The following is a 19,850-nucleotide window of genomic DNA, read 5'->3' as shown; positions in this document are numbered from 1 at the left end:
CAATTAGAAAATGAGTGATGTTCCGCTAAATTTGTCAATTTGGACGAGTGTTTTCTATACTTACCTACTTAATGCCAGCTGCCAAATTGTAGGTAGGTATGGTAAATAATGATTTCAACAACACGTGCTGAATCTTATATATGTAGCTCCAAATTTAATTTTAAAAATCATAGCCAAAACATCACCGAAATTTTTCAAATTATATTTCTGGATTATTGGTTAGGTAATTGGTTGAGAGGGGTACTGATGTTTTACTGAATAAATTATAAATTTACTCATTGAAATTAAAGGCAAAGGAGAGAGCACATTTAATGTGAGCAAAATTGGCTACCAAGCAAAATTTTATGGTGTCAAATTTTTTTATATGTAATGGTGAAAATATTACCATAAAATAATGAATTGAAAAAATTGGGAAATTTGAATTGTTAGTCTAAAAATCTACAGGTTTCCTGAGGAAAATGTCCAGCAATGTAGCCATATTATAATAATTTTAGGTATCTAATTGTTCAAATTATTGTTTGTGTTGTGGTTCTAATTGTTTAGAATTTGGGTAAGTATATTATTTAAAAAAATGTGAACCATGATTCTGAAGAAATTTTCTAGCATAAGGTACCTACTAAAAAATAATTAAAATATTGAAATGGCCAAAGATTCTACATTCCGAATATATTGAAGAAATGTATATTATGGAAAAAATGAATGGATTTATCCGCAGTCGCAGAACAACCTTTTCGATTTAGACTTTTAATCGATTTTATCTGAAGTTTCTCCCCCTCCCCCTTCTGCATAGTTCATCGATTTGGCTTGAAAATTGAAAATTGTCTACCACTGTAGATTTTATTTGAATAGAAGGATAAGAATACCTATCCAATATTTTAGAAAAAAGCACGTCTTTACCTATACTTAACGAGTTTAATTAATTTTTTTCAACCGAAGTAAATTCATATTTAAAAATGCTACGCTTATAAAGAACCTATTTAGAACCACCTAAATATACATATGATATTACCTATGTAATTTCATCTTGGCATCGAATAATTACTCCATCTCACTTTTTATATTAGTAAGATCTCACTTTTTTTATTTTCGATACACATACTGCAGTGACGTTGAATCGTTTAGGTGAACTAAATTTAACACTGATTAAGCATCAGTGCCAAATGAATCGGTCCTAATATAATTACGCATCGTAAACAACTGACACTGATACGAGATATGCTACATAAGTAAATATACTTAATGTAAGAATAATCTACGTCCAAGAAAAATGTTTTTATTAGGTAGATAGTAATTTTGAAAAGTTTCCATTAATTTATTAATAAGATAAGATCATTAAAAAAATACCTAGTTGGTGAGGTACTTATTACGTAGGTACCTATTCGATAAGCACTTGGTATACCTATATCCCATCACACTATTTATTATTTTACAAGAGAGAGCCACGTGCTGGTTAAAGTCATCATAAATCGGAATATCAGGGTAAATAGGTACCTACCTATCAATTTTCATTGTGAATTTCGTAATCTAAATAAATAAAAACGCATTGCTTTTCCTAACCTTTGAAAAAAATATTAATTAGAATGCACTGTCACTTTGAAAAAATTTTTGTTTTTGAAAGACAATAAAATAAATAGGTATACCTAGGTACTTATGGGTAATTATTCACCGACGAACAACTATACAAAACTCCCCTATCAGGGTGTCCTGCACTCTCTGGAAAACTGGAAAAAGTATTACCTAAAGTGATTTCACTCCTTTGGAAAAATTGAGAAATTTTTACCAAAGTCAACTTAATAATTTACGTATAATTTTGAAATCATTCAAACAGATTTTACTCAATTTCTTGTAAAAAAATTATTATCCTCAACTCACTGGAGAATCTTTGTATCATTGTACCTTTTTCTCAACTTCAAAAAATTGTCCAATTTTGGTTTTACCTGTTTCTTTATTCATTTAATTTTATTCGAATAAAGTGTTTGGCTCAATTTGGTCAATTTTTTTCAAAGCAACCTCACTTATATTAAGCAGCTTTAGGCAGGATGGTAGGTACCTATATACATTGGTGGAAAATACATAGGAAGATATGCATTAGGTATGGTAGAGAGGAGAGGAGAGAAAGGAGTGGAAGAGATAGCACACTAACATGCGTTTTCAAAGCTTATAGTTGCGCTTGTTATGGTTTTCTAGTTTTTGAAATTTACATTTACGTTGGTGGGTAATTAAATATCACCAATTTTGCAAAAATTTTCACACTTTTACAGCTGTTTTTCCTCAAATGATTATACAATAGCTGATAGTTTATGAACTGCTCTAGCCTGCGTATACACTATCCATAAATTGTATTCCCCCCTCCCTCATCTTCCTCTACTATAGTTTTGCGAACATCAGGTAAAAAGTTTGCAGATTAATTTTATGAAATTTTCCATCCCTGAGTTTTCAAAATAATTTTTTAGGTATCTAGGTGTTTTAAGATAATTCCTATATACTTAGCAGTTCTTTTAAATTGTTGACAGAGTTTTTTCTTCACCTATGTAGGTATACATTTCTCCTATCTATATCGTATATACATACTTATATGTAGGTACTTTAAGCAATAATCACTGCAGGTAAATGTTGACAATTGAGCAGTTCAAATGATTTTTCACTTTTTTAAATTTACTATAGAGACCTTTTCGCAGCCAATTTGGACCAGCACAAAAAAATTGATAGAATATAAACATAATATTTCAAGTACCATGCCATAAGCAGATATGTTATGTACTTAGTAAATATACCTCTATGAGTATCAAATGACAAATCTTTTTAACCATAGGTAAGTCTAAAAAAAATATCTGATTCCACAATGGTTTGATATGAGGTTAAATCCCAAAACTATAGATGTAAATAGTGCTGTTCTCATCTTCTGGTTGATTTATACCTTCTTAACATAGTTAGATGATCTATTCGTTTTTGAGTTATCACATAATGCCCTCATGGTCATAAAACTACCTCAAGTAGGTAAAGTATATTCAAATATCTGAAGTAGTCAAAATTCACTGCTTGATGATATAAATATTTTTTTTCACTTGAGATATGGGTAGGGCTTAACATCGTTATCATTGCTGAATCAGCATAAATGATTGGCTGGGTATAGGAACACATTTAATAACTCTTGATCTCTTATCAGTAGGTACTCGATGAAAAATATTCTCTTATCATTGAAAAAATTGTACTAACCTGAAGACAACGAGACGTAGCAATATCTACTGTTGGTATGTTTGTGTACCGTGACATATTGTACGAAGAGGGACACACCAAAACGGTGGCCCTCCTCAGCAAACTGATACTTCCCAGGATAGTGAAAGACAACCTTCGAGTGTTTCAATATTTCTCAACTTAAAGATACGATGTAAACAATCAAAATTTTTCATAGTTGAAATATAACACTGATCAACATCCGAATACGAAACACGAGTATACGTAAAAAAGTCCGAATGTGTAAAATTATCGCATATCAATTAATAGGTAAGTGTAATAAATAAAAACAATCCGAATTCAGCACTGAACGTTGACAAGAAAAAAATAATAATAAACGAAAACGTCGTATGAATTAAAAACTCGGGTTAAAACGTGCGATAAAACGAACGAAAAAATACAAGAAAAACAAACAAACGTGTAGAAATGGGAAAAAATCAAAGAGAAAATCGAAAAACAGCGAGAGAAAAATTAGCTACCGGTGAGATTACGAATAGACTGTATCGCGCGTAGGTACACGGAAGCCGTCTTGAGGTGTCAAACCGATATACTACAGCTGTTATCAGTTTAGGCCAACGGTCGAATTTTTTGGTGGCGGGACAGCGTGTAGTCGCTTTGATTTTTGTGAGTAGGTGGGGTTAAGTTGGCTAGTAGGTGGGGACCGAATGTGACACAGTAGCGAGTTATCACAATACGTAGATTGCAAAGTGGGGCGTTCGCCTCGCCCCGAGCTGTCATCTTTCCCCTCCAGCTACGCGCGGCGCGGTGAGATTAGGTAGGGTACCACTACCAGTGTTGTTAGCGAAGACTGTCGCGACGCGAAACATTGGTCGTGGCTGGTGGTTTATTCCTCTCTTTATATCGTCGTCGTGTATAAAATGTAAAAAAATTATCATTCAACGGCGCAGCACTCTTACCCTGCCATCAAATCGATCGTATTCCGGGCAATAACAGAATATTAATCAGCAGACGTTCCAAAGATACTAATTTTTTTTTACGTATTTTCAGATATTTCTATACGCTTACATTTCGGTTTTCCTTCTATAGCCATTTTCATCGTTAGTACGTTGTGGTTATTCGAATTCGCCGGTATAGGTAACACTGCTGTATTTACGTATAGCAACACTAACTACAATATACAATGTGTTCTATTACGCAGGCAGCACATCGGAGGAGAAACTCTTGAAGTTGTCCTAGTTACAACGTGTTCCTAATAACTACCCCGAAAAAGGTCTATTTTTCGGCGGGGATCCAGAAACGCTTGTTCCATGTTATGACCTCCTTGTTCGTCAGTTTGTCCGACAAAACCCCTCGGCCTTCGTCTCATTCCCTCTTCCTCCCTCTCTATCGTCCCGTTCGCCAACCCCCACCCCGCGTGACGGGGTTATTCAATTCGATAAACATTAAACTCGGCGCTCTGCTCACTCTCTCTACATGAGTCTTGTATTACCGCACTTTAAATACAATGTATTAACCTGTGCAAGGGGCTGCTTTTCTAAACGCTTCTATTTGCTTTTTCCGCTGTATTTGAATTTTACATTACGCTTTTACACAACTTTTTGCTATTCGCTTGTAGCCCCTTGAACGTATACCTATACCCCTCGCATGTCCCCTCCTTCTATAACTGCGTATACGAAATATGGCCTAACGAAATTGCAACTTATATACTTACTTATATAACGATACAAACTATTCTGTACGGTGCTATATATACTCAACAGTGTACTGTAACGATATAGGAAAAAGTTTTTCTGCAAATTCGCAAAACAAGCCTCACCGCGTGAAAAATTTAACGTCTGTACTAAAATAGTTTCGTTGTAGATTGTTTGTTCGGTTTTGTGGCCTACTGAGGACACCGTGTTTTATATGTACAAGTTTCGCTACTTCCAATGCCTCTTTTTTCTCTCTCCCTTTTCCATATACGCTTTCCTTTTTACGTAGTATCTGCTCTTTTTGTATGTAGTTATTACTTATTTGTGTGTAAAATTGAATCGTTTTCGTTTTTCTGTACGACTATACGTAGGTATTTAATTTCGTTTCTTAGTACTAGGTAAGTTATGTAGGTATACCTTTGAATCTCGAAGTCCGTCAACGTGCTACATATAGTCGCCTAATATGGACCATTTCCCAATATTGATCAGGGTAGCGTCGTATTTTGTCGGAAATTACCATAAAAAATCAATAGTTCTATTTTTAGATTCTTTTCTCGCCAAAAAAATTAAAAAATTGAATTTAAGCCTATGTATTATGACAAAACATAAATTACAAGGGCCATCTTGTAGCAAAAATAGGTACGTCTTAATGATGAATTTTCGTGTCAATTGAAAATAAGTTTGACAAGTTTTCTTTATCAATTTCTATTTTATGGTTTCCTCTAATTTCGACTACTTACCTACTAAAAATTAGCCTAGTACTTCAACAGTGGTGGTAGAAATTTATAGGCACCCCATAAAAACTGAATTTTGGAAAATTTATCAAGCTCCGGTACCTACTTATTTTTGATTGATCCAAAAAGTGATTTACCTATCCTGTTATACATATTTTGTATACCTTATCGTATTTGCAAGTACCTATGCATACATTGCATACTCATCGTAGTAATGTTTATTTGAGCTCATTTTGAGTTTAATTTTGAGCACTTTGGAGAGTTCAGAACCTAAGTATAAAAGCCAAATATTTCGAATCTCAATTTCAAGTAGATATAAATTGGAAATTCTTTTTTTTTTTTTTTTGAAAATCTTGATGAGGTTAGTGTCTCCGAGAGCAAATAAAAAAATTTTAAAAAAAGAAGTTTTCTCATATTTCAAGTTTTCTTTTTTGAAAGTTGAGGTCAAGAACAAAATCATGTTGTGCAAAAACAATTTTTGGAGAAAGGTTTCTTTTAGAGAAGTTTTTTCGAGAAAGTTTTTCCCTAGAGACTTTATTTTTCTAAAAAAGTAAAGTTCCCATGACTTTTGTTCCTTTCAGAGAAGAAGTTTTCAGTTTTTTCTTTTCATCTTCAGAAATTAAGATAGTGTACTTAGGTGCGTATTTTCTGTTCAAAAATAAAGTTTTGCAGGCTCTCTTCAAAAACGAAATTAAGTTTTCATTTTCTATAGCTGTTCAAAAATTAACTCTTCATTTTTTTCAAGAATGACGTTTGCATTTCTTATTTGAAATTGAAGTTCACGAATTTTTTTCAAAAACGTGGACTCTCTGAAAAAAGTGGGCTTAGCAGGACAAATGTCTCCACTAGTCTTCTCTTGTCGGTGGCCCTGATGAGGTTTATATAATATTGAAATAAAAAGTTTATTGGGTAGGTACAAAAATTAGTTCGTTTTTTTGCTTTTTGAAAAATTTTTAGGTACCTACTTGAAATCTGCTTACTTTACTTTTTCCTCAAACAATTGTGAAAAATATGTATAGGTATGTATGGTAAGTAGATAGGTATATACTTAGATATTGAAAATTGTTTCAAACAACAACTTCTTCTCACCTAAAAAATCTAAGCACATATTTGACAACTTATGACCAGGGCTATGCAGAGAAAATTTCGGCTTCTGGGAGAAAATTTGAAGAGCAAAAAAAAAAGCTTCGAGTCGTGGATTACGACTGTTCAACCGAAAATAAATCTCGATGAGGCCATTTTTAGAGCAATTTTGGTGAATGTGTTTTTAGAACTACACCGTGCCCCTTCGCTAGTTGAAAAGGCTGGGCCCGGGGGAACCCCCCTCCCCTGCAAAGGCCTGCTTATGATTTATTTATAATCTCGACCTGCCCCCCACCCAAGAAAAATCCTGGCTAGTACTATTTATGTACATATACTTACACGGGCCGTGATTGTTCAGTGTGCACATGAATGAGCGGTCCAATTAGGTACCTATGAGTTTTTTTTTTGGGAGAAAATGTTCCCTTTTTTGGAATGTGCACTTCTAACAAAAATGATGTTAAAGTTTAGGTTTCATAGGTTTGTACCTGACCAAAATAAAATTTAAAAAAAAATGAAAATAGATTTTGTCCATATCATTAAAATCTTAGTTTTTTTGAGAATAATTCGGGAACTATGCATTCTAGAAAAAAATAAAATCATTTCTTGGGGTGAATGCTTCGTTTTGTCCCCAAATTGATTGAGTGAAATATAAAAAAGTTCCTAGGAACATATTTACTCAAATTTTAATCAACAGTTGAAGTACGTATAGGTACTTATGTAGGCATGGAGTTCAAGCCCTATACCGAGAGGAGGAGAATTTTCTTCAATTTTTATTTTTTCTCAAGTTAAATTTTACAGTAATTCCATTTCATTTCGTTCATTTTTTGTTTTTGCTGTTTTTGAAGAGCGTTATTTTTGAATGAAAAAAAGGAAACACATGCACAACATGAAACGTCGTTTTTTTCTTTCGAGAAAACTGAAAGTCAAACTTTTAAGAACTAAGTATAGGCTATTTTTAATCAATTAGGTACAAAGGTACCTATCTACTTAATATACTTAGGTAGTCTCACAACAAGAAAATTGTGAGAAAAGTGACATTCAATTTTTCTGGATTATACAAACTGCTGAAAAAAGGTTTCATTATTCTCCATTAATTTTTTTTTACACGTTGAAAGGTTTTGTTCTTTCTCAACTTCTTTGATCTTCAAATTTCAACTCAAGGTACCTATACCTATAGGTACATCCGTCTACGATAGGTACCTGAACGAATGTCATACCAATCTGAATTTTTTTTACGAGAGTGAAAAGGTTTAAATAGGTAAGTAAGTATTTAGAGTCATAGGCATATTTTCCAAACAAAAAAAATCGTAGAATTCGATTTGATGGAAAACATTTTCCTAAATATAATTTTAAATACTGAACATCAGTCGAAAAAATGTGCGTTTGAGTTTTTGTTTCAATGCAAAATGAAAATTTCTCTCGTGTTTCATTAAAACAATCACTCAAACGCCCATGTTCTCTATAATGATTATTTAATTTTCCAATTTTCAAGTAGGTAGGTAGGTAAGTAGAGAATTTTCTCTTCTTTTTGATAAAGTCAAAATCTCTTATTCTTTGGAGTTGGACATCCTGTAACTTGATAAATTACGAATATTATGTATAGGTACTTAAAACAATAATTCTTTAGCTATTTCAGTCTCCGTAAGGAACTGAAAAAAAGAAGGGAAAAATAGAATTTCCTGAAGAAAGGGGGTTGGCCTTTGCGAGAAATCAGTGAAGAACGATTTTGAAAAACTGGTAAGTATAGTTTAGAAACACAAAAAGAAACTAAATGAAAATCAAATGGTTGAAGGTGTATATTTTCTTCTTACAAAGATACCAATTTTACCATAATGCGAAAAAGAAAACAAGAAAAAGATTTAAACGCGCGGTTAACCTTGATTTTTATTATAGGAATAGCAGAATTAATGTTTCACACTCGCGCGATTACATGAATATTTTACGTCAATTGGCATCTCAATTAAATTTTAGGTTAATGAAAAAAAAAAAAAAAAAAAAAAAAGTAAAATAAAATACAATGTAACGAGTACCTATCTACCCATACAATAAAACAGTACCGTGGCACAAATTTATTTAACGAATAGGTTAGGTAAGTGTGTCTACACCTATACTTGTATCTAATAAAAATGGTAGTAAAATTTTACCAACCACTGATTCCCTTCAGAATTAATTAAATTCAGGGTTTTAACGTAGGTTAGCAACGCTTTATGTAGTTTTACATCATAAAGGCGAATCTAGTTTGTAAAGCACTCGTCAGTCTTGTTACACTTTAACTAGCATTCTTTTCTTTCAAGTTCTCCGCTCGTTGTTCTCGTTTGTAGTGGAAAAAAAAAGTCTCCCACCACCGATAGAAAAAAAATGCATTCCCCTAACTTCTCTCTATTTTTCTCATTTCTCCCAACTTTTTTGTACCGTCTCCATAGGTTCGAAGATCGAATCTCGCCCCGCCTCTAAAAATAGACGCGGCCCAATCGTTGTCAGTGTTGATGTTTCCATTGTCATACAAGCATCTTTACAGATATGTCCCCTTCGCGTTAACAGTGTCAATAAGAGCTTAACAATGTACCGCGAGTGAGTAGCGGTGCGTCGAAGGGAAGTGATACAACAACACCCTTGTTTTTGGTAACAAGCTGCTGTATTGTATATTGTTGTATTGTTCGTTTAGGATACCTCCCCCTCTCCTTTTCTCCTAGTGTCTCTTTTTGTTTACAACGTTGCTAATGGATTTGGGTTATACGCTAACAATATGAAAGCGCTAACTTCTTATTGTTATTACGGTTTTGTATAGTATTAATTTTAACCCTAGTTTCGAGGTTGCTTCAGAACTGTTTTTCTTCGTTCTTTTATGCGGCAGACGTGTAACATTGCTATCTTTGTTAATTAATTACGGTATAACTCGACTTCAGACTATTTCTTTCAATTGTCGGCTCGTATCTAGCTTTATATGTACTTACGACTTACGCTTTCTTACGGTGCTTTCAAATCATCATAAGATTCAAGTGCTGATCGTGTCGAAATTACGACATAAAAGACTTTATTATATACAGTACGACCTTTCAAAGAGATGTTAATTTTTCCTTAAAAATATAATGAAAATTTTTATCGCGACTTTCATCGATTTTTACCACGCTTTTCTTCCCAGCAGCCTTTTTTTCAACGTCGCGTCGTGTTGAATCAATGCGGAAATAGCTGTGTGAAGATGTTGGCGTTGCCTATTGAGGTAGCGTATAGGCAACTTGTTTTGAAAAAAGGAAAACCTGTTGGGTTCAACGCGAAAAAGACGTAGAAAAATGTGAGAGATTTTCGCATAATTTAGCATAATATGTTTCTACCTGAAAAAAAAAGTTGAAGAAAACATTTTTTTTCCAACGATCAAAAAATTTTAAGAACTAGGTAACATAGTACATAGATCAGAGAAATTATCTTTAAAAAATTTAGCATAAAAATATTCAGCACATTTTTGTCTGTCCATGGCATAAATCTGGCATACCTATAGTTATTTAGCTGTCCTTCTACCTGATGTAGAGAAAAATTTGAGATGACACTCTGGTGATTAAAAAAACTTATCCTTATTTATGGATATCAAGTAATAAAAAAAATTTGAAATCCAAGTTTTCATCTCATTCCCCCCCCCCCACCATCCTAGATTAGCATTGCTATAACAACAAAAAGAGTGCATTTCTGGCAGTCCAACTTGCTGAATGCAAATCCAGGATTCGTGAGTTGAATTTATGCAGCGGAAAATGTTTTCAGGTCAGAAAATACTGTCAAAATACATTTTTTTGGTCACACGTACTTAATAGATCGTCGATAAGATGGCTCAAAAAATCCTAAAAATGAAAATGAAGGTAATGAAGTTTATGGTAGGTACCATCCTACCTACGCCTTATTGAGAAAATATAGGTGATTGCAAACAATACATTTTTTTTAAACATGTCAACTGATGACTGGAAACGTGATGGAGATCATTTTCAGAATTAAAAAATCGATTTTGAAAAAAGCTTGAAAAAATTTCAAGAAATTAGGTGGGGTTTTTGTTGACAATCTTCACCATTGGCTACTTGCATGCTAAATTTCGTAGACTACGTAGGTAAGGTAGGTACCTACCATTTGATCGAAAAAATTGGGTCTTGAACAGTGATTGTGGGATAAATAATGAATTATCAATTCTATAGCAGGTGAAGAATAGCGGGATCGGTCGTTGGTTGGAATTTTAAAATTAACAAGTTAAAGTTGGGCCTTGTGGTTGAAACCGTAACAAAATTTTCAGGCCGCTAGATCACCTCTAACCCCTTCAAGTAGGGGTGAAAATTGAAATTTCTGTCGAAAAATCATATCTACGAGTAGGTACCTACCTTTCGTAGATATGTTTTCAACCGATTTTTTTTTCAAATTTTTCCAAAATGGCGTGATCCAAATTTTTTAATGAAATTAATATCTAAACCATGGAAAAAGTTTATACAAATTTGGTTCAAATGCAGGTTGGTGGTTAGTTGGTTGCGTTCTATCGTGATGAAGAAAAAAAATTTCGACCAAAATTAATCACTTTTGAAAATTTTTAAGAGTCTTGCACCCACATATAAAAAATTCTGAGAAAAATGATTCCTATACTTTTTTGCAGTGTTGGAAAAAACGGTTTTTTTAAAAAAAGACAAAACAAACTTTTTTTTGTTTAAAACGTTTTTTATGTTTGAAACAATGTTTAAAATGTGTTTAAACACGTTTTTAAGAGAAATTCATTTGTTTTGGATTCAGTTTTTCAAACTTACGTTATCCAGTCATCAACTTTTAAGATGCGACGTCATAAAATAGCTATAAGGCTCAAGAAATATTAAAAAATTGAAATCAAAACACAAAATTTGCCTTTAAAAAAAGTATAGGAAGAAGAATGAAAATCTAAAAATTCAGTTTCTTCAGTTTCACTACTTTTTCAACGAGAAATTGAAAAAAGTGTTTTTTTTTAGGAAATTGGAGTTGAAAAAAAACTTGTTCAAAACAAAAAAAAAACATTTTAAACAGAATTTTGTTTTAAACACTGTCTGTTTTTTTCTCGACGTTTAAAACAGTGTTTTGAACGTTTTAAACTGACAACACTGTTTTTTTTTTTATATAGCACCCCTGAGAGAGTGAGACCCTGGAAGTACCTAGTTACCAAAACCGCCGTTGAAAAATTGAAAATGCGCATTTCACAGAAAAAATATGTTCAAAAAAATGTCAGAAAAATTTCATTAAATGACTTTTGGTAGGTATCAAGTGTCTGGCATTGCTACAAATTTGAAAAAATTTGGTTGAAAATTACCAAAGATGACAATTTTTAACCGAAATGTAAACACCCATTTAATGGGATAAAATGGCGATCAAGCGGTCTGAAAATTTTCACGTTGATTTTGGACATGAACCAAAAGGATCAACTTTCATTGGTTAATTTCAAAATCTCAGGCAGGGGTCGATTCGTCATTCTTAACCTATATGTATAGAATATAGATTACATACTTGATCTTTTAATTTTAATTGAGGTGCTGTTTGCAAAAAATATCTCCAACCAAGTTAATTGATTCCATTATTTTTCAAGAGTAAGGTACCACATACTTAAATTATGGTATGATTTGCTCTATAGACCTGTGTTAGCTTCCGACTTTTCTGCCTATTAGTAGGTAGAAGAGATTAAATACGTAATTTACAATGAAAATTTTTTTTTTATAAAATTAACGTGAACGATGAGATGGGACTTGAAATCATTAAAATTCAAGCTATAAAAAATTCTTCTTCTACTCAGTGTTCTACCAATAACGCTGATAACAGCCGATAAATCTCAAAATGGTGCTGTATAGAAAATAGAAATCAACAGTTTTCAGTTTTTCAAATTTTTTAAATCAAGTTTTTCATCAAGATGAAACATTTGTTTTTTTTTCAGAAACCTGGCTTAAATTTCGTTTTAATTCGGAGCAAAAAATTAAACTTTTTCAAAATTTCATCCAAGTAACGATACATGTTACTTATCATAAATCTGAATAATAATTGATTACACTTTCTCCTCATATACCTATCTAACCTTTTACATGAGGACTTAGAAAGACAGGGAACAAATGCAAAGTTGGAAATTTTTTCAAACTTTGTTGCAAATTTAAAGCGCTTGAATGAACCTCATAAGTACCTATTTTGCCTCTAACTATAGTATATTGTTCAATATAATTTTTTTATGTTTAGGAATAATTTTAAATGAGTAAGTATATCGAAGTGATTAGAAGGAAGTCACAAACTATAAGTATTTTTATTTTGAAGTTGATGCATAAGAAAGCTTCATTTTCCTTAAGACGACCAATTTTAACTAAGGTTTTGAATTTATTCACATCGTCTTGATGAATTTAGACTCTTGAAACGAAATTTGATGAGTCAAGTGATAAGTAGATACCTTCCTATCCACTTATCCAGTTTGGACTAAGCCGAAATTAGGTACCTACCATAATATATGAGATATGAAGCTCAGTACCTAATTTAAATGTACCTATCATAGTAAAACAAAATGTTCCTTAGGTCCCTGAATTCGATTTTAAATCTGTATCTAAATAAACGTAGGTAAGTATTTCATAAAAAAAACCACCACCTGCGTAGTTTCGAAATTTCTGATTGAATCGTTCAATGACGTCAAATTTTTATTTCTAAATAACTGAGTTTTCACAAAGAGCAAATTGATCATTTTTATTTGAAATCAATACCTACCTACCTGCGTGGCAATTCAAAAATTCAGAGTAAAAAATCACAGCTTAATACAGGTTTTACAATAATATCGATTTCAAAAATTTTTTCATCCGTAATTCCACATTTGAGATTACACCTCATGGGTGTCATTCCGTATCGCATCGAACCTTTTATTTATTTTTTCTCACGTCGTTAATTAAAGAGAAAAAGTCGTTTTGACGCAGCGTCAGTGTCAATAAACAGTAAACGCGAGCTGATTAGATCTGCGACAAAATTAGCAACATCCACAGCACTCGCAGCAGCAGATGCCACACTCATACGTCCAAACAGAGAAATGCAGAAAGAGAGCGAGCAAGAAAAAAAAAATGAAAACGAGCCAAGTATTTTTTTAATTAATTAATTTAACGAATAAACGAATCTGAGCTCGGGTCATTGGTGTGTTTACGTATTCATTAAACTACTTACCGAAAGTAACAAGTGATAAAATCTACATATTACTGAAATACACAGCCAAGCTGGCAGGCAGGCGTCTCGTGAACGTGTAGATACGAGTTGTGTATAGCTAGCCATCTCGTATACACGGCGCAAATTATGTAACTATATAAGCATCCTTGTTAAACCATAACATGGCTAGAGAAACATAGGCGAAATTACACCGAAGCGAAAACTAGGTAATTCGATAGAGAATTTTTACATTTTGGAATTTTTTTTATCGTCTTAACAGCGTGTACTTACCTTTGTTTTATTCGGTGGTGTGTTGCAGTAAAGTTGTAATATTTGCATTTTCATTTACTTTTACACGTATTTTTTATGTACGTTTATGTAACAATAAATTTTTAATTTTATACGATAACTACGCATATGAAAGAATTTATTCGTGCATTGAAAAAAACAAAAACAAAAACAAACGAAACGAGACGGTATAATCGATTTTCCTCCCAAGTCGAGGAAATACGTATAAGAGTACGTACGAAAAACGTTATACGATAATAATTCGTCGAATATAGAAAAACTATAATAATAGTAGAAAACGAACACACATAAATGCGTAACGTAAGTATAGAGAGACGAAAAAAAAACAACATACAAAAATACCCGAAGAGAAATAAAACACGATGCCGACGCGACGCGCGATACGAAATGAAAATTTTTGCAAACGTAGCTTGAGCGAAAAAAAGCCGCTAACGCGGTTGTAGGCTATGATTTGAATGGTAACGCAAATTGGGTAAAAATGAAGAAAGCACTTGGGGTTAATATGAAAGCCGCATTTAGGCTCTTCGAAGGGCAAAGGGAGGCCTATTATTCTTTTGCATCTTTATCAAACGACTGTCTTGAAACATGGCGCGTCGCGCATGATTGCAAAAACAAAACTCAGGAACAAATACCATAGGATTACTTCTGCCTTTACCTCCCTTTACACCAAAGTGTATGTATAGATATACCCTATACACGTGGTGTACTATGGAAATCGACGCGACGCTCGTTCGTCCACCCTCACCTCACCTCACCTCCCCTTTTTTACGTCGTCGATGTCAACCCGCTTTTTAAACTCTTTTTCGCACCCTTGGAAATTTACAGAATTTCTACGTTTTTTAAAAATGAATCGTTTTTTACTCGCTGCTATACCAGATGGCAGCACGTACCTCGTAGTTGGGTATATTTTTATCACTAACGCCGACCGCGCTTGTGGCAAAGGCTATTCTCCCGCAATCCCGCATCCTCCCACGCGTATGTTTGTTGACATATTTTTCCAGCCTTGTATACATACGTTGTTGGCTAACGCGTGTACTTATAAGGTTTTAAAAGAGTACAGCCGAAAAAATAGCCCACAGTCGATACAATATCGTCGCGAATTGTTTTTCGAAAAGCGGCTTAAATCGGACAGTTATTACGAAAATCCGCAGATTATGTTTACCAGTGTCCCTCCTCCGGCTTTCGCTTCGGTTCCGGCTTCGGGTCCGTTCCGCAGGATTATAGTTTTGATCAATGTCGAATGTCCTTCGTGCTTACGACTGTAACGAAATTCGTGGCTAATATTTTGTTGATACCTACTTTTGCCCTCGTGTGTATCTGTCCCATATACATTCATTTCCAATGTATCTACTTACCCGTCGCGTCGCAAATTCGCTTGGTTTGGTAAATTGACCGTGTGTTTTTTTATTTGGGTAGATAGGTGGGTTCGAAATGGCTTGAAATTTTTGTTCGGTTTGTATGGACGAAATAAAATGTAATGAACATGCCGGAAAAATTATCGTTTTCGAGTTAATGAATCGATCATGTTCTTTGATTGCTGCTTTACTGGTACCTACCTCAAAAGTAGAGGGAATGAGAGCACTGCGTACGTAATCGACTAATTGAATCAGTTTTCTGTTCGAACTGGGTCGATAATGGATCAAAAAGTGTATACAACATCCCTCTTTTCAAGTAAAATTCTCAACTTTTTTTTACCCCCCACAGTTTCAAAAATTTATCTACCAATAAGTTAGGGAATTAGTGGAGAAAGAGATGGGGAGGGAGTAAATCATCAAAGAATATTTATGGGAATGTGTGATTGGCTGGATAAAAAAACATCTATATACGAGTACCTACTGTACTTTGATTTTGACGTTTGACCAAATCTTTAAGGGGAATATAGGTATATTGGCAAGACAGAAAACGTGATTTGAACGACAGGACATTGGAACGACAAAATAGGGTATTTCAACGATCAATGTTATAAAGACGGTTCAGCACCACAATTTAGGTGATACGAACGACAATTCGATTTCATATAACAACGAAAGAAATGTAATCCATATCCAAATAAAATTTTGATCGCCAAAAAAAATTACTGCCCGGAAAAAATAAATGATTCAGCACCAAAAAAATTTTTCCAGAAAATAAACAAATACATTTTACGAATGGAAAGTCCTTCATTTTTTGAAAAAACTCTTTTTTAAAAATAAATTCAAAAAAGTTTACCATTCCAAAAAATTTGATTTCTGGCAGAAATTGCTGAAAGTTATGTTGTGGTTTTTTTAGTTTCTAAAATTGTGGAAAAGTTTTGCTTTTTTGGTCAAAATTTTCAAAAGGTCTTCCTTTGTTTCCAGAATTACTAAATAAATTCAGCTTTTTGCAAAACTGCCAAAAATCGTGTTTTTTTTCAAAAACTCTATTTTTGAAAAAATTTGCCTTTCATATTCTTTATTGTGAAATTCCAAAAAAAAATAATCCAAATCGCTAAAAATTGATAGAAAGTTTTACCCTACTGTTTTTGGTGTTTTTTTTTTTTTGTTGCTAGAATTGTGAAGAACTTTTGCGTTTTTGGTCAAAACCACTAAAAATAGTTGCTCCAAATTACTCCCATCTCCTTCTGTTGCCCAAAAAAGCAAAAAAGCACTATATGTACTTGTGCTATAAATGAACTGGTTTTTTTTGACGTGCTATATGGAAAGATCCATGCTAAATTAAAAAAAAAGAGATCGGATAAGAATCAAAACAATTAAAATGAAATTGAAAAATAGTCGGAACGCAGTCAAACTGATAAAATCAAAAATATGGGGGTGTGGGGTCATGTGGCTAAATTAAGGGACAACAGATGAACACAAAAAGTCACTTTCTGGTTCAATACGGGGACAAGAAGGCAAGGGGAACAGAGGGCTAGGTGGAGGGACGACTTTGGGAAACTACTGACCGTCACCATTTTCAAAAGATCGCCCAGGACAGGAAAGAATGGTACAGGCTGGGGGAGGCTTTTGCCCTATCTTAGGGCCACGAGTGTTACCTATATTTTTATGTCGTCCATTATATCGTTTCTTTGGCGTGCACAATTTGTGGTTGGTCATCTCAAAACTTTTTTTGTCGTGAAATGATTCTTTTCCCATACAATATCTTTTTTTGTCGTTAAAATACCCTTTTCTTGTCGTGAAAACGCCCATTTCTGTCGTGCTGATAAATCACACCCAATGAATAAAGAAGTTCACACTAAACTGAAAAACTTCTACCCTATAAAAAATTTTAATGCCATCAATCAAAGAAGGTTGCTGGATCATTTAAGATTTTTTTTGCAATTTCACTCTGCAAGTAGGTCAATACTTACGATATAAGTTTAAGGAGTTTTTTTTGCTTCCTCGATGCAAAGATCCGAATACAAGACCACATTCAGGGTCAGAAGCAAGAGTTGAAAAATTGAAGATTGGGAGAATCAAAGCCCATACCGACGAGTCAATTCAATAATAGCATTAAGAGGCCAGAAAGGCAGACAGACGACTTTAGAAGGCTAGGCTGGTAGGTCAATGACCTTGAGAGTTCAGATATACGTTTCAATGACCTTAAGAGGCGAGACAGAAACGCAGACAGACGACCTTGGGAAGCCAGACAGGCAGTCAGATAGATCAGTGACCTTGAGACCGCCAGTAGGCAGATAGACGACCTTGAGAAGACAGACAGATGGGTCAATTACCTACCTCAAAATGCCAGACAAGCAGACAAATGACCTTGAGAGGGAAAAGAGACGTAGTAATGACCTTGAAAGGCCGCACAGGTTGTCCTCTAGTGAGGGGGAAAGGGAAGGGATCTAACTTTGGGACTGACGATGAGTATTCTAAACTGCTGCCCCTCAAGAAGGTGACATTGGAATTAAACAACTAATTTGTATAGACATTGATAATAAATAATACACGTTAAGCTACCTAAACCAATAATAAAAATTTAAAAAAAATTCGTTGTACCTATACTTATGCATAAAAAATGTTGCAAATTTTTCAAACTTTGAGCTCTTGCTAGTGGGGTTAATCATGGATCTAAAAATTTTAGGTTTTTTGTAGACACATTTGGTTGAGATTATTCATCTGGTCATAATTGTTTCCTAGCTCTGTTATTTTTTTTTAAAAGTTGAAAAATAGCCCACTCGAAAACCCAGCATTGCACAAAGTAAGGATTTCCGTTTTCGTCATCAATTTATTTATGGAAAACAGACCGAACTTGAGTCTTAAAAATTTGCTAAAAATCGAAAAATGAAATTAGTAAGCTTTTAAAATTTTATCTGTTGATGTACCTATTTGTGAAAAAATTTTCAATTTTTGTACAAGAAATTTTCCGTTGATTCTTACCTGAATAAGTAAGTTTATTTAAGCAAAAATAAATTATTCGTACTGTACGGAGTTATCGATTGTTAAAAAATTATTTTCATTTCATTTACATATGTATTAGGTACTATTATTTTTCTTTACCAACTGATACAACAAATTTTAACCAGTATAATTCAATACAAAAATTCATTTAAGTAAGCATAGATACATTCTTATTCGCCTTCAAAATAAAAGATACTTACCTATCATTCTTACTCAATTTCAATACGTCGAACATTTTCAACACTAGACAAAGTTTATTAATAAAGACGATCCTTTTCATTTGATTTTATTTACTCTATAAAAATCCATTATTTTATGTACCTTTTATCTAGATTATTTAACCAGACTTTTTGAAAAACACCAACACACGTCTCAGTAAGGAATACGACGAAGGGACGGATGAAGAGGAGGGAAGGAAAAGGTATAACCACTCGTGCTACGTACGAGTCGATACAACGATACAATACAACCAAAGACGATGTCGAACATTAAAGGTTTTAGATACAGCGATCGCATATATCTCTATGTTTAATTCGATTGGTTTATATACGAAAGCGCCTTTTTTTTCGCCTTCATTTTCAAGTTTTATTGTTTTTATTCGGTTCGTCTGCGTTGTGAAATTGGCGCCACTACGTCCCGCATTTCAAATAGGTGCCGTGATTTTATTAATTAACAAGTCCCAAATCGTTGTTTAGCCATTTGCGCTACACACACATACGAAAATAACTTCGAACAGCTTCACAATTACCTTAATTGCTTCCAAGTCTAGCATTCGGAACGTTTGTTTTCTATATTTTATTTTCTTCGCAGCGCGGCACGAGGTGGCGTCCGAGTCCGATTTAATTAGAATTTTTTAAATTGTCCGAAAGGGGTAAAAACAGATGCTGCAGTTTATTATTTGATGACGGGTTATAAAGCGCCAGCGTGGATCACCTTTTTTTTCTGTTTTATATACAAACTTCATTTGCGAGTAGCTGGACGAATGTTGTTGGAAAATACAATAAATTTTTTTCTAATGTACGAGCATATGCACCTAGGTGCCGCCAACGCTCACGAGTGGAAAATGCTTATTGTATCATAATGTTAATTTTAGAGAAGCATTTTGTTTCTTCAGGAGTTCAGGTGTTACATATTTATGCTGATATATCCATGACTAAATTTTATTACCAAAATCATAACCTTTTAAAGTTGGTAGGTACATGAGAAAGGTCAATAGAATGGTATGAAATGACAAGAAATATCCACCTGAGAAGGTCCATATATTATGTAGCTCAATTTGGAAAAAAATGCCTCCTTTGGCCTCTTTGTTTGTTTGCTTGTTTTTTCACTTCTATTAT

The 19,850-nt window shown here is 33.7% G+C and overlaps 1 protein-coding gene across 2 annotated transcripts in view; it reads right to left on the bottom strand.

The window, feature by feature from the left end:
- mirr (mirror) overlaps window positions 1-14,238 on the bottom strand; it is a 70,131-nt gene extending 55,893 nt beyond the window's left edge. The window contains exon 1 of one of the 2 annotated variants that reach the window (XM_065354482.1): window positions 14,138-14,238. In XM_065354482.1, the coding sequence (XP_065210554.1) occupies window positions 14,138-14,191 (54 nt within the window). In that variant the 5' untranslated portion in view covers window positions 14,192-14,238. Of the gene's footprint in view, window positions 1-3,216; window positions 3,815-14,137 lie in introns of those variants that run through there. The other variant, XM_065354480.1, reaches the window with a different exon arrangement.
- Window positions 14,239-19,850: the final 5,612 nt, after the last annotated feature.

Source organism: Planococcus citri, chromosome 3 (assembly GCF_950023065.1).
Source record: "Planococcus citri chromosome 3, ihPlaCitr1.1, whole genome shotgun sequence".
Taxonomy (NCBI): domain Eukaryota; kingdom Metazoa; phylum Arthropoda; class Insecta; order Hemiptera; family Pseudococcidae; genus Planococcus; species Planococcus citri.
This window is presented reverse-complemented; position numbering and strand designations above follow the sequence as displayed.